We start from the raw sequence: 12,062 nt of genomic DNA, 5'->3' as shown, positions 1-12,062 counted from the left end.
CCAAGAACCTCTTGGTTGGTCTCCCTGCTCCTGCTCTTTGCCCCCCACTGATTAGTCTCAACCCAGCAGCCAGAATGATCCAGTTAAAACCCAAGTCAGATTGTGTCTCTCCTCTAAGGGCTCCCCTGTCACACAGAGGAAAAGCCAAAGTTCCTTCAATGCAACCAGGGGGTGTCCTGCATGGTCCTCCTGCCCCCCGCCCCCTTGGCTCTCTTATTCCACTTCCCATCAGGCTCCACCCTGCTCTCTTTGCTTCAGCCATGCTGATCTTTTGCTGTTCCTCAGCATGCCGGCATACTCTTGCCCTAGAACCTTCACATTTATCATTCTGTCTGCCTCGAACACTCAACCTCAGATAGCTGTGCAGCCCTCTTCTTTACATAGATGGTGACTCTTCCATGAAACCTTTCTCCACCACTCAGTGTCCCTTTCCAAGCCTAGCCCATGCTCCCTAGGCCCATGCCTGCTCTGCTTTTTTGCCTTCATCCTCATCACCCTCTGACCCAGTGGATAGTTTTAGTTGTATCTCTCACTGGAATGCAAGCTCCATGAGACACACATTTTTGTCTGTGTTATTCATTGCTCTACTTTCAGTTCCCAGAACAGTTTTGGCACATAGCGTGTGTTCATTAATTATGTGTTGGTTAAATGAAGGAAGCTTTATGATGGAAGGAGGAATCCACTCCTCTTCCAGCGTCCCCCTCAGTGCCCAGGGCAGAACAGGCCTTCAGCTGCTCTTATGGGAGCAGGAGGGACTTGCAAAATCATCTCCCTTAGCTCCCTCATTTTCAGGAGGACAGGGACAGTGGTCCCCAGGAAGGGAAGGAGAGTCCAACCTAGTTTGGCTGATCCCCTGTGGGAGGCTGAGGTGCAAACAGACAGCTGCAACTCCTTGCATCTATGCCACACACACAGCCTTTCTGAATCAGAGGGTATTACTCTTTCCTTCTGAACTCTTGGGATATTCCTGTTTTGATTTGGCTCTAGCAGTGACGACACCGAGTTGTGCAAAGCCTGGGAACAGTGAGGGCATTAGGACCAGGAGTGAGGCGCACGCTTGGCTCTGGGTTGTGTCTGGCAGAGGGATCTCGGCTGAGTGGAGCTATGTGTGAAAGGAAACCAGGCACTGCCTGCCGGCTTTACATCTGTTGATCTGACCTGACTGGAAGCGTCCAAAGAGGGACGGCTGTCAGCCCTGCTTGACTGAGAACCCACCAGCTCATCCCAGACACCTCATAGCAACCTATTTATGCAAAGGGGGAAAGAAACACCTGAGCAGAATGGAATCATTATTTTTTTCCCAAGGAGAAAACCGGGGTAAAGGGAGGAAAGCAATTCAATGTGAAGTCCCTGTGAATGGGCTTTCAGAAGGCAATTAAGGAAATCCACTCAGAGAGGACTTGGGGTGAAACTTGGGTCCTGTGGTTTTCTGATTGTAAGTGGAAGCAGGTCTTACACATGCTGTTGGCAAATGTCAGGAGCAGGTTAAGTGACTGGCAGAAAAACTTCCAGGTGGAACGAGCAACCCAGGTTCTGCTGCAAGCTTGGAGGAGCCTGGAGCGGGAGAAAGCGAACTTGAACATGACCTGTTGCATTTGGCAAGTTCCAGCAACATGCTCCTAAGGAAGCGATACAGGCACAGACCATGCAGACTCCAATTCCTCCTGCTGCTCCTCATGCTGGGATGCGTCCTGATGATGGTGGCGATGTTGCACCCTCCCCCGCACACCCTGCACCAGACTGTCACAGCCCAAGCCAGCAAGCCCAGCCCTGAAGCCAGGTACCGCCTGGACTTTGGGGAATCCCAGGATTGGGTACTGGAGGCTGAGGATGAGGGCGAGGAGTACAGCCCTCTGGAGGGCCTGCCACCCTTTATCTCCCTGCGGGAGGATCAGCTGCTGGTGGCCGTGGCCTTACCCCGGGCCAGAAGGAACCAGAGCCAGGGCAGGAGAGGTGGCAGCTACCGCCTCATCAAGCAGCCGAGCAGGAGGCAGGATGAGGAAGCCCCAAAGAGGGACTGGGGGGCCAAGGAGGAGGACGGGGAGGTGTCTGAAGAAGAGGAGCTGACCCTGTTCAGCCTGGACCCACATGGCCTCCAGGAGGCACTCAGTGCCCGCATCCCCCTCCAGAGGGCTCTGCCTGAGGTGCGGCACCCGCTGTAAGTAAGGCCCTTGTTTTCCCTTCCCTGATCCCGGGGCATGATCAGGTGGTAGCAAACTCGGGGATGCAAACTTTCCGTACCCTGCCTCTCCTGTCCCTAGAGCAAGTGCTTTTCAAGATGCAGCACCTGGGCCAGCAGCGTCAGCAACCCCTGGGCACTGGTGGGTTCTCAGAAATGCAGATTCTCAGACCCCATCCCAGACCTGCCAAGCAAGAAACCCTGGGTGGGGTCCAGTGATCTCTATGAACAAGCCCTTCAGGTGAGAACCATTGTCCTAGAAAGCAGAAAGCGAGGACTCTGGCTTGTTCATTCTCTTCTCCATCCTGGGTTCTAGTTCTTCCGTCTTTAGGTCAAATGGCTTTGTTTCTACAACACAGAAGGGAGGTTAGAGCAGATATTCCCCAGTTCTAACCCTCTGACTCCACTACATTTTGATTTTAGGGCTGTTGTTAGTGTTTGCTTTTAGTTTGGATCAAAATAACAATCGCAGTTTACATTTAGGGGCTCTTCCCATGTGTCTGGATTTACTTTACAAGCTTTTAATGTATTAACTCATAAAGTCCTGGAACGTACTCGCAGCTCTGCAAGATGGATGCTAGTAATATCATCACGCTTATTCTATAGGTATGAAAACAAGGCGAAGTGGCTTTCGCAGTCACGCTGCTAGTAGGTAACAAAGGCAGGATTTGAATGCAAGCATGTGAGCTCCAGTCTGCCTGACCCACTGCTCCATACCACCCTCCTTGAGTCACTAGACTAAGGAAACAAGTCCAGTGCCTGAGAGCCAGAATACTGTGCTGACTGCAATTTACCCTGCCAGGGCGGCCCCGGCCCCAGGAGGTGAGCTGAGAAGTGTAGGTGATGTGCAGAGCTGTGCCCAGGGAGATGCTAGCCCATCCTCCATACCCCCTGCTCCCTTACTGTCACCATGGCTGGCCACTGAGGAGGGAGCCTTGGTTACCAGCACCCAGGGAGCAAGGCAGCTGCTTAGTTTTAGTTTGGTGATTTAGGTCCCTTTTCCTACAGGCCATTGCTCCTCCCAGAGCCTGGAGAGTTTCCTGGAAAGCAAACATTTGTGCAGAGCAGCAGTTGGAGGTAGGGCCACACATTCCTCGGGTCCCTGATCTAGTTCCCCTCAGCCTGGCTGCTCAGCCACTCACACTCAAGGGTGTGCAATTGCAGAGTCAGCAGCCGGGAGTGAACATCTCCTTAAATTGTGTGCCCTAGGTGCCTCACTCACCTCACTCTACTTCCATTTCAACCCCGCTACACTGTTTTCAAGCCTTACCTGTAAAAGCTATTTTCAGGAAATTCCCACCCCATTCTAGTTTTGTGCCCTCCTTGCACCCTGGAGTTTTAACTCATAGCACTTACTACAACTAAAGCCAAATGATCATTGATGTGTTTATCGGTCAAATGCCTGCTTTCCCTGCCATGCTGTGAGCCCCTTAGAAGGTCAGGACTGAGTTTGTATTGTACATCTCAAAGCCCAACAGGCAGTAAAGAAGTGATTGCTGAATGAACAAATATATAGTTTTCAAATTTGTTGACACTATTTTTCATTGGCCTGGAGCAAGAATGGGCATCCTCTTTTTGTCAATGAGAAATATTGCCTGAAACAAGAGGATCCATGACTACCAAAGTGATACGTGTGTGTGACTTGTGTGTTTGCATAGTGCAAATGTGTGGTGAATGTGCGTATTTGTAGGTCATGGTATATGTGTGTTCGTGCCTGTGTGTTGTATATATTCTCTGTGTTGTGTGTGCACTGCATTATGTGTATTAAATGGATGTCGTGCATGTATGTGTAGTACATGCATGTACTGCATTGTGTGGTGCCTATATGCTTGGTGCATGTTACTTTGTGTATGTGGTATGATATGCACAGGTATGCATTGTGCATTGTATTGTCTTGTATGCATGTGTGTTAATGTGCATGTATGATGTGCATGGTCCATATATGTATTTTGTATTGGGGTGATGCCACATGCATTGTTCATCTGGGTGTGTGTTGCAGTTTGCTATTTGTTTTGCATATGTTTATGTGCTGCATGCGTGCACAGGTATTGTGTCATGACTGTTTCTTGTGTATGATGTGCTTCTGTGGTGCGTTGTGTTATAAATGCATTGTGTGAATGGTATATGCATACATGTACAAGTGTGTTTATTATGCATGTGGTATAAAGTGCATGGATATGTTGCATGTGGCACAAGTGCAGGTAAATTTTGTGGTGTGCGTGCTGTGCACGTAATTTTTATGTGCCGTGTGTGTAGTGTGCATGGGTGTAATTCGTGTGTATTGTGTATCTGGTGCATGTGCTGTGATGTGCACGTGTACTGTGCATGTACCATGCCTGTGTGTGGTGTAGTGTTTGTTTCACATGTTTTTGTGGTACGTGTGTGTATGTATTCTTTATGTGTTGCATGTATGTTATAAATGTGTGTGGTGTGAGTGATACATGTGTCTGTGTGCAAGCATGTTGTGTGTGTTATGCATGTAGTGTGATGTTCATGAGTGTGTGATGTGCACTGTGAGGTGCGTGGTGCAAGTCTGGGTACATTTTGTGTTGTGTGTGTTTGATGTGCACTTGTGTGCTTATGTGTGTGTGCGCAACACTTCAGTGGTTGCTTCTTCCAGCCAGAGTAACCAACTCATCTTGACTTGCCGCCTGAGACTTCCCAGAGTTTAGCACTGAAAGTCCCAGGCAGTCGGGAGGAAACTCCTCAACCCCTGCGAAGGGAGATGATTGGATTCTCCAATCCCCAGCTTGCCAGGGTTCTCACGGAACGGCCGCCAGCCCTGTGCGGAGGTGCTCAGCGCCCTCTGCTGGCCCCGACTGGGGCGTGCGGCCTGCGCAGCCCAGGCCTTGGCCGCAGACTCCCCTCTCCAGTCTGCGGTTCAAGCTCTGGCGCCTTCCCTTCCCTGAATTCCTCGCCTGCGTACACAAGAGAGTTCCTGCAAAGCAAGGCAAACGATCTCCACCCTCCCGCAGGGTGACAGGACTCTTCTCCTACCCCTTTAAATCTGGGCCACACTACACCACATAAGAGAAACAGCCATATGTTAAGCGCCTGCTGTATGCAGGCCCTGCACGCTGCTTTCCCACCAGGACCAGACAAGCCCCTCTGGCTCAGTTCCTACACCTGAAGGCCCAAACTAGCTCTGCCTGTTGTCCTTTCACCCCTGCCCAGGCCACAGGCTTTTTTCTGAGTACCTCTAGGGTCATTTCTGGAGGGCAGTTTGAATAGGTGGCATTTGAGGATAATTACCAATGATGCAAGAGCAAAAAAGAAATATCAGTGGAAAAGAGGTCAAAAGACAGTCTCTGAAAAGAGAGGCAAAATTATAGTGAGCCTTTACTGAGCACTTACTATGTGCTAGAGGCTCTGCTAAGTGGTTTTTGTTTTCAACTCTTCGTAGAAAACCTATAAGGTAGGTTTCATTTCATGGATGAGGAAACTGAGGCACAGAAAGATGGAGGGACTGGTGCCAGGTTATCTGACCGGATGAGTCTGACACCAAAGTCACACTCTTAACCACCACGCTACACTTTGCAAGTCTGCTACTCTCCAGATCAGAGACTGGGCAAGTTACATGGGCTGGAAGTGTTTCAAGTTTTTTCTTCTTAGAATGGGGAGAACTCACACGGGTCCATGGGGAGACACTTGGGGAAATGCTTATCACAGCATCCTTGGTGGTGCCGAGGAGCTGGAAGCCACCTGGGTGTCACGTCACAGGGCAAGAGGAGCTGGGTGCACCCTATGAGATACTCAGCCTGAGTTAGAAGCAACAGACTCTGGGTACATTCAACAGTGAAAGGAGACATTAAAAATCCCCTGCTGAGTGAAAAAGTAAGGACGGAAGGCGGCCTACAGCACTGTATCATTAGGGGAAATGTAAATCCATGCACACTAACCAATCCATTCTTTACAGGAACAGATCAAACTCAATGAAATGGTTGTGCTGTGGGAAAGGGAGGGTCCTCAGGGCAGAGGTGGGGATAAAACTGAATGAATACTCAGGCAAAATAGACAGGAGCCCATGATGGAACCACAAACAGGAACGGCATTAACTCAGCCCTTGAAAGCTGCTGTCAAAGAAGGGGCGGGAGGAACAAGCCCTGCCCATTTAGCCTCCTGTAGCGTGGACGGCTTTCAAAGTTCTTCCAGGCCCCAGCTCTCCTTTGATCATCCTGGCACCTAGTGCAGGGACAATGGATTCCTAGGATCAAAGAGGCTGCTGAGTGAGCCAGTGCTTTATATTCTACATCTAGGGACGAACTTGAACGTGCATCAGAACACCTAGAGGGCTTGTTAAAATACAGATTCCTGGCCTCCAATCCTGTAGTTTCTGATCCAGTGGGTGTGAGATTCAACATTTGCATTTCTGCAAACTCCTGGTACTGCTGCTCCACCCTCCCCCCAGGGTGACAGGACGCTTCTCCTCCCCCTGAGCCAGAGGGGCTTGTCTGGTCCTGGTGGGAAAGCAGCGCGTGCAGGGCCCGCATACAGCAGGCGCTTAACATGTGGCTGTTTCTCTTATGTGTTGTAATGTGGCCCAGATTTAAAGGGGTAGGAGAAGAGTCCTGTCACCCTGGGGGGAGGGTGGAGATCGCATGCAAATGCAAATTCAACATTTGCATTTCTGCAAACTCCTGGTACTCCTGGTACTGCCGATCCAGAGACACTTTGAGAACCTCTGCTCTAAGGCACACTCTTTATGCCAAACAGACTGGCCACAGCAGTGCTCCTCAGACTTTAAGGTGCGTGTGAATGATCTAGGCATCCTGTTAAAATGCAGTCAAATTCAGCAGGTCAGGAGGGCAGCCTCAGATGCTCCCTTTCTATCAAAGGCACTGCAAGGTGGCACCAGCACTGCTGGCCCACAGAGCACATTTTTCAACAGCAAAGAGTTACACCGCGACTTCCCAAACGTATGTGCACACCCAACCCCCCTCACTTGTTAAAGAGGTAATTGCTTGTTAAAGACATAGAGATGTTCAGACCCCATCACTGGCAATGCTCCAGAGTTCTGAGTTGGAGCCCAGTAATCTGAATTTTTTTAAGCTGATGCTAGATAGTCTGGGAAACTAGAGGTAAAGAAAGCGAGTGGAGAGCTGGTAGAGTTTGGGAAGTTTCCACGTAGGAAGCAATGCTAGAAATAGAGAAGAAAATAGAGAAGAGAGCAGAGAGGAACAGGCTCCCTTATGGCCCCGGGGGTTTGTCCTCAAACATAAATGTCAGCTCAGTGGTAGCTGGCTGTGTGCTGCCTGCTTTTAACTTACCTTTATGGTTCAGCCTGTGTTTCCCTGGTTTATGTACCCATAGCTGTGATTAAACAGTTGTGGACCTGGGGTTGAATCCTGGTACCACCTGTTACTGTGTGACCTTGTACAAGTCACTCAACCTCTCTGAGCCTCAGTTCCTCAACTGTAAAATGGGATAATAATAACACCCTTGCATAAGGTTGTAGAGAAAATGAGATACAACGTGTGATGATCTTCCCTCTGTATTAAGTCCAAACAGAAGTTGCCCTTATCATATTCTTGAGTAAATGGCGTAGGAGTAAGTTGGAGAGATGGAGAAAAATGGAGCTGTGGATATCACATTGCTGTCCTTTCTCTGACTGAAAAGTTATTTTCTGGCCCTGGAGGCTGCTGAATCATCATAAATGTGCAGGTGCAATGGAATTATCCGGCAAATCTTAAAAATTATTCATACTCATGCTCCACTTCCAAGGATTTCTATTTGGTTGGTCTGGGGTGAGGCCTGGGCATCAACAGCTTAAAACTCCCCAGGTGGTTCTATCATGCAGCCGGGCTGAGAACCAGGGCTGCAAGGCCCCAGGTGGTCAATGGCTCTTCAGAGCCAGAGGGGAGAGCTGGGAGGGATATCTTCTCCTTTGTTCCCCACTTCCTGCCCCAGAGGCCATCATGGGCATGGGGTCAGAGGGAAGGGCAGGGGCGGGAGAATCGCCTTGGCTGCAGCTTTGTTGTCAAGTAGAAGATGGTGTTGCAATCCACGCAGGGTCCACTCAGTTCCCTGCAAAGCCTCTGTCCTGCCAGGCCGTGATTCACCCCAAGATAACTCCCCACACCCCTTGTTGGCTCTGATAGCCTGGCCTGCAAAAGAGGAAGGAGGCAGCTGACAGGGCATCAGTAAATCCAAGAGGGTAGACATGCCCTTCGGGATGAGGGACAAGAACAGGAACAGGCTGGGCTTGAGACCTGGGGCTGGAGCTCAGCTCAATTCCCCCCCCAAGAGAGGGAAGACAACCCAGTACGGGCAGTGTGAGTGGTGCCTATGGGGCCCGGCTGTGAGTCATGAAGGGATGCCACAAACACCCAGCTTCCAGCCCTCCAGTCCGCCGTGGCCGCAGCAGAGGCACTACCTCCTCTAGACCTCCATTCTGGATCCATTACCCCTCAGTGGGGTTGCAGTGTAGACAATGCTGAGTACATATCACCCCTTTTTGGGTCAAATGCACTCACCGTAGCAAGTGTGGTAGGGTCTTGCTCTGCACTTTAGCACAAACCCAGCTGGCCTTGGGGGTTAGATTAGACGTGGCTAATCTGTACCTTGTCCTGGGGTGAGGGGAATTGATATTATTTACTCCAGTGCCACTCATAGTGTGGTCCTCAGACCTGCAGCCTCAGACATGCAGACCCCTCAGACCCCACTTAAACCTACTAGATGAAATCGCTATTCTAACAGGATCCGTAGGTGATTTCCACTCATGTTAAAGTTTGAGCGCCATTATGAGGCCAGTGGTTCACGGCCCCACTCACATTAGAACCAATGAATCGTCATGCCAAGGCTCCAACCCAGACCAAGTAAATGTGATTTACAGGAATTCACTCTCTAAGTGATTCTAATGTGTAGCCAGGCTAAGGACTACTGCTTAGGGCTCTTTAGGTGACTAAGAACAGAGATGCTCAAGTCACTTAAGGTGATGGAGTTACTGCAAGTTTACACAGGAAGTAAGTAAGGAACAGGAAACTGTCCAGACAAGGCTGAAGGAGGTGGACAGGAGGGAGACCCACGGTCCATAGTTTCTTTGGGGACTTAGTCTTCCTGACATCCTGCAGTAGCAGGGGACCCAGCGCCTGGCCAAGTGTTCTGTATATCTGTCAGCTCACCTCCTATTGTCTTGTTACTAACAACCACTGCCTTCTACTCTAGCTGTGGTCCAGGAACCAACAGCATCAGCATTACCTGGGAGCTCACCAGAAATGCAGAATCTCAGGCCCCACCCTAGACCTACTTGACCTAAGTCTGCATTTAATGAGGTCCTGGGTGGTTCAAGGGCATATGGACACCGGAGAGGCACTGAGCTACCTCTTGGCTTCTACAACCCCATCTTTGGATTACTGTCTGCTCTATGACCTGCTATCAACTGCTCACTTTTTGCATGTCTAAAGCTCACACTTCTCGAGATGGAGGATCTGGCAGGTGTCTCTGGCCACTAGCCCGGGGAGGCTGTCCCTGTATAGGTGGAACTATGGCTCCAGGATGCTTCATAGGCCTCTGGTCAGTGTTCAGACCAGTGACTCCCAGTCTGTGCCTGTCTCTGGTTCAGAGGTAGGGGCCAGGATCAGAGCAAGCCAAGGATCCCCTGAACCCCCCAGAAGTGAGCTGTGGGACTTTGGAGAACCTGCACAAAGAGAAGGGGATGGCATGTACCTTGTGACCTCTGTCCACTGATGGAGAATGACAGGCTGGCAGCATCAGCCTCCACTGCAGACTCCAGCCCTTTGCTCCCATCTCTCTTGTCTGCAAGCTTTTTCATCTATTCCTCCAACGGCTCAGCTCCAGACTGCGTCCCAGCCCAGCAGCCTCAGGCCTGGCCTAGACGTTGGTGTGGTGCTCCCAAGATAAGTGCCACCAATTACAGGCAAGCTGGGGTTTTCTTGTAATGTAGGAACTTGGCTCTGTGGGATTACTCCCCTGTTAATCTTGACAACCAGCTTGCACACTTCCTGAGAACAAGATCAGCGTCTTCCTTCCTTCAGTGAACAAATATTTATTTAACAACTATCAGAAGTAAGAAGGTAAGCAATACCCAGCCCCAACCCCAAGAAGCTTGGGGTGCACTGGGGGATGCAGACAAGCAAACGGGCTGATACATCAGTGGGATCAGGGCTGAGATAGAGAAGCCTGCCCGAGTGGGAGCCTCCACTGATTTGATAGGAACTGGGAGTCAGTATCCCCAAAACAGCTTTAGGAAACCTGGCAGCAATCTTTCTACCCTGGCCAGGCAAGGGGAGGGAGGGAAGAGCGTCAGTACTACAGCCAGGCCATCTGGTGCAATGCTGTGACTCATTCTCTTCAGAGCCATCATCCAAATGCATTTTTCCAAGTTCACAGGGGATCCTGGGGCTGCATGAAAAGAGGGTGTGCATCTGTGTGTAAACACAAGACACCAGACTCCTCTGATCTTGGAGTGTGAAGATAAAAAGCTAGCCTGCAGAACAGCTCTCCTAGGCTAAGATAATCCCTTTTAATCCAGGACACACCCCTGGGCTGGAGAAAGGTATCAACATCCCTGTGTTGGCTAATTAGGGATTAAACCCGGGTTGATTTGATTCCAAAGCCCTTGGTCGTTCCTGTCCCGCTGCTCCCACTCAGAGGATGAACAAAGGAGGTCGGGGTGGGGTTTTGGACACTTGAGCGACACATACAAACCGAGATAGTAAAATATTCACCGGATATTTCGTTGAAGCACAGAGAAATTAGCCTCATTATTTAACAATAAAAACAAACATTTCTTCCTGGATCCTCTGCGTAAGTCCCTAGTCACTTGGGGCCTTGCTTTACGATGTTCAAGAGCCTTTGCCATGCCCTGCCTCATTGGTTGGCTCAGCAATGCTATGAACGTCTTTCCTTCAGTTTCTGGTACATGCCAGCCCCTTCCCACCTCTGGGCCTTATCAGAGGCTGTGACACCTGCCAGGCATGCCATTCCTCACCTGTACTCTCTCTCTGGGCTGGGTCCTACCCGCCCTTCAGGTCTCGACTTTGATTTCATGTCCCTACCTCCAGAACGCCTCACTACAGCTGCTGAAGAATGATTTGGTTATGTTTAATAGAATAGAAACTCCATGCTATTAGGGGCTATCTTAGTTTAGATTTCCCCCGGAGAAGATCCTGAAAGAAGCCTTTATTTTGCAGGTTATCCCAAGAAGCACGGGTAGGGGCCCAGGAAAGAGGAGCAGAGACTAGAAGGCAGCCCCTGAGAGAGGCATGTGTTCAAGGCAGCTACCTCTGTGGGCAGCTGGAGCTCAACCCTTGGAGACAGTGCGGAACATGCACGCATCTCAGCGCTTCCCACCCTCTGCCCTTAGGGGTGAGGGTGCTGGGTGTTTAATAAACCAACTCTTTTCAATCACTGGCTGAGCACAGCTCACTGGAGTGGGGTAGGGGTTAATTTTCCAGCTCTTCAGGGATGCTCTGACTGGGGAAATCACACTGGTCAGTCAGAGAAAGCCTTAGGGCCGTTAGAAGTTGGGCCATCCTGTATTATAATGAGATGGCCCAAGAGGATATGGGCAGGGGCACCACAGATTGTGCTTCAGGCATCACGTCTATTTCAGTCATCTTTCCGTCCTAACACATAATAGGCTGTCAATAAATATCTGTTAAATGACTTGATAGAGAGATGGAAGGTGAAGATTAAAGAGAAAATCACAATGAAAATAGGCGGGCCTGTCTAGAGCCTCCTCGATGAATAAATATCCTATTTCCTTACTCTGAGCTTCCTGGCAGCCACACTGAAAAATAAAAAAAAAGACGATACTCTTATTTGTCTTCTTCATGAGGAGGAAGCACACCAGTTGCTCAGATGAAGGAAAGTATTTTGTGGCACTTATATCTGCAAGGACTTTTCTTCCAAAGCATCAGAG

At 49.9% G+C, this 12,062-nt stretch overlaps 1 protein-coding gene across 1 annotated transcript in view; it reads left to right on the top strand.

Moving 5' to 3' along the window:
• Window positions 1–736: 736 nt before the first annotated feature.
• GALNT15 (polypeptide N-acetylgalactosaminyltransferase 15) overlaps window positions 737–12,062 on the top strand; it is a 51,720-nt gene continuing 40,394 nt past the window's right edge. The window contains exon 1 of the mRNA XM_011977940.1: window positions 737–2,158. Within this exon, the coding sequence (XP_011833330.1) occupies window positions 1,614–2,158 (545 nt within the window). The 5' untranslated portion in view covers window positions 737–1,613. The remainder of the gene's footprint in view (window positions 2,159–12,062) is intronic.

The sequence above is a fragment of the Mandrillus leucophaeus genome, unplaced genomic scaffold (genome assembly GCF_000951045.1).
Source record: "Mandrillus leucophaeus isolate KB7577 unplaced genomic scaffold, Mleu.le_1.0 Scaffold186, whole genome shotgun sequence".
NCBI classification, from domain to species: domain Eukaryota; kingdom Metazoa; phylum Chordata; class Mammalia; order Primates; family Cercopithecidae; genus Mandrillus; species Mandrillus leucophaeus.
The sequence above is the reverse complement of the archived record's forward strand: the minus strand, read 5'-3'. Positions and strand labels throughout refer to the sequence as shown.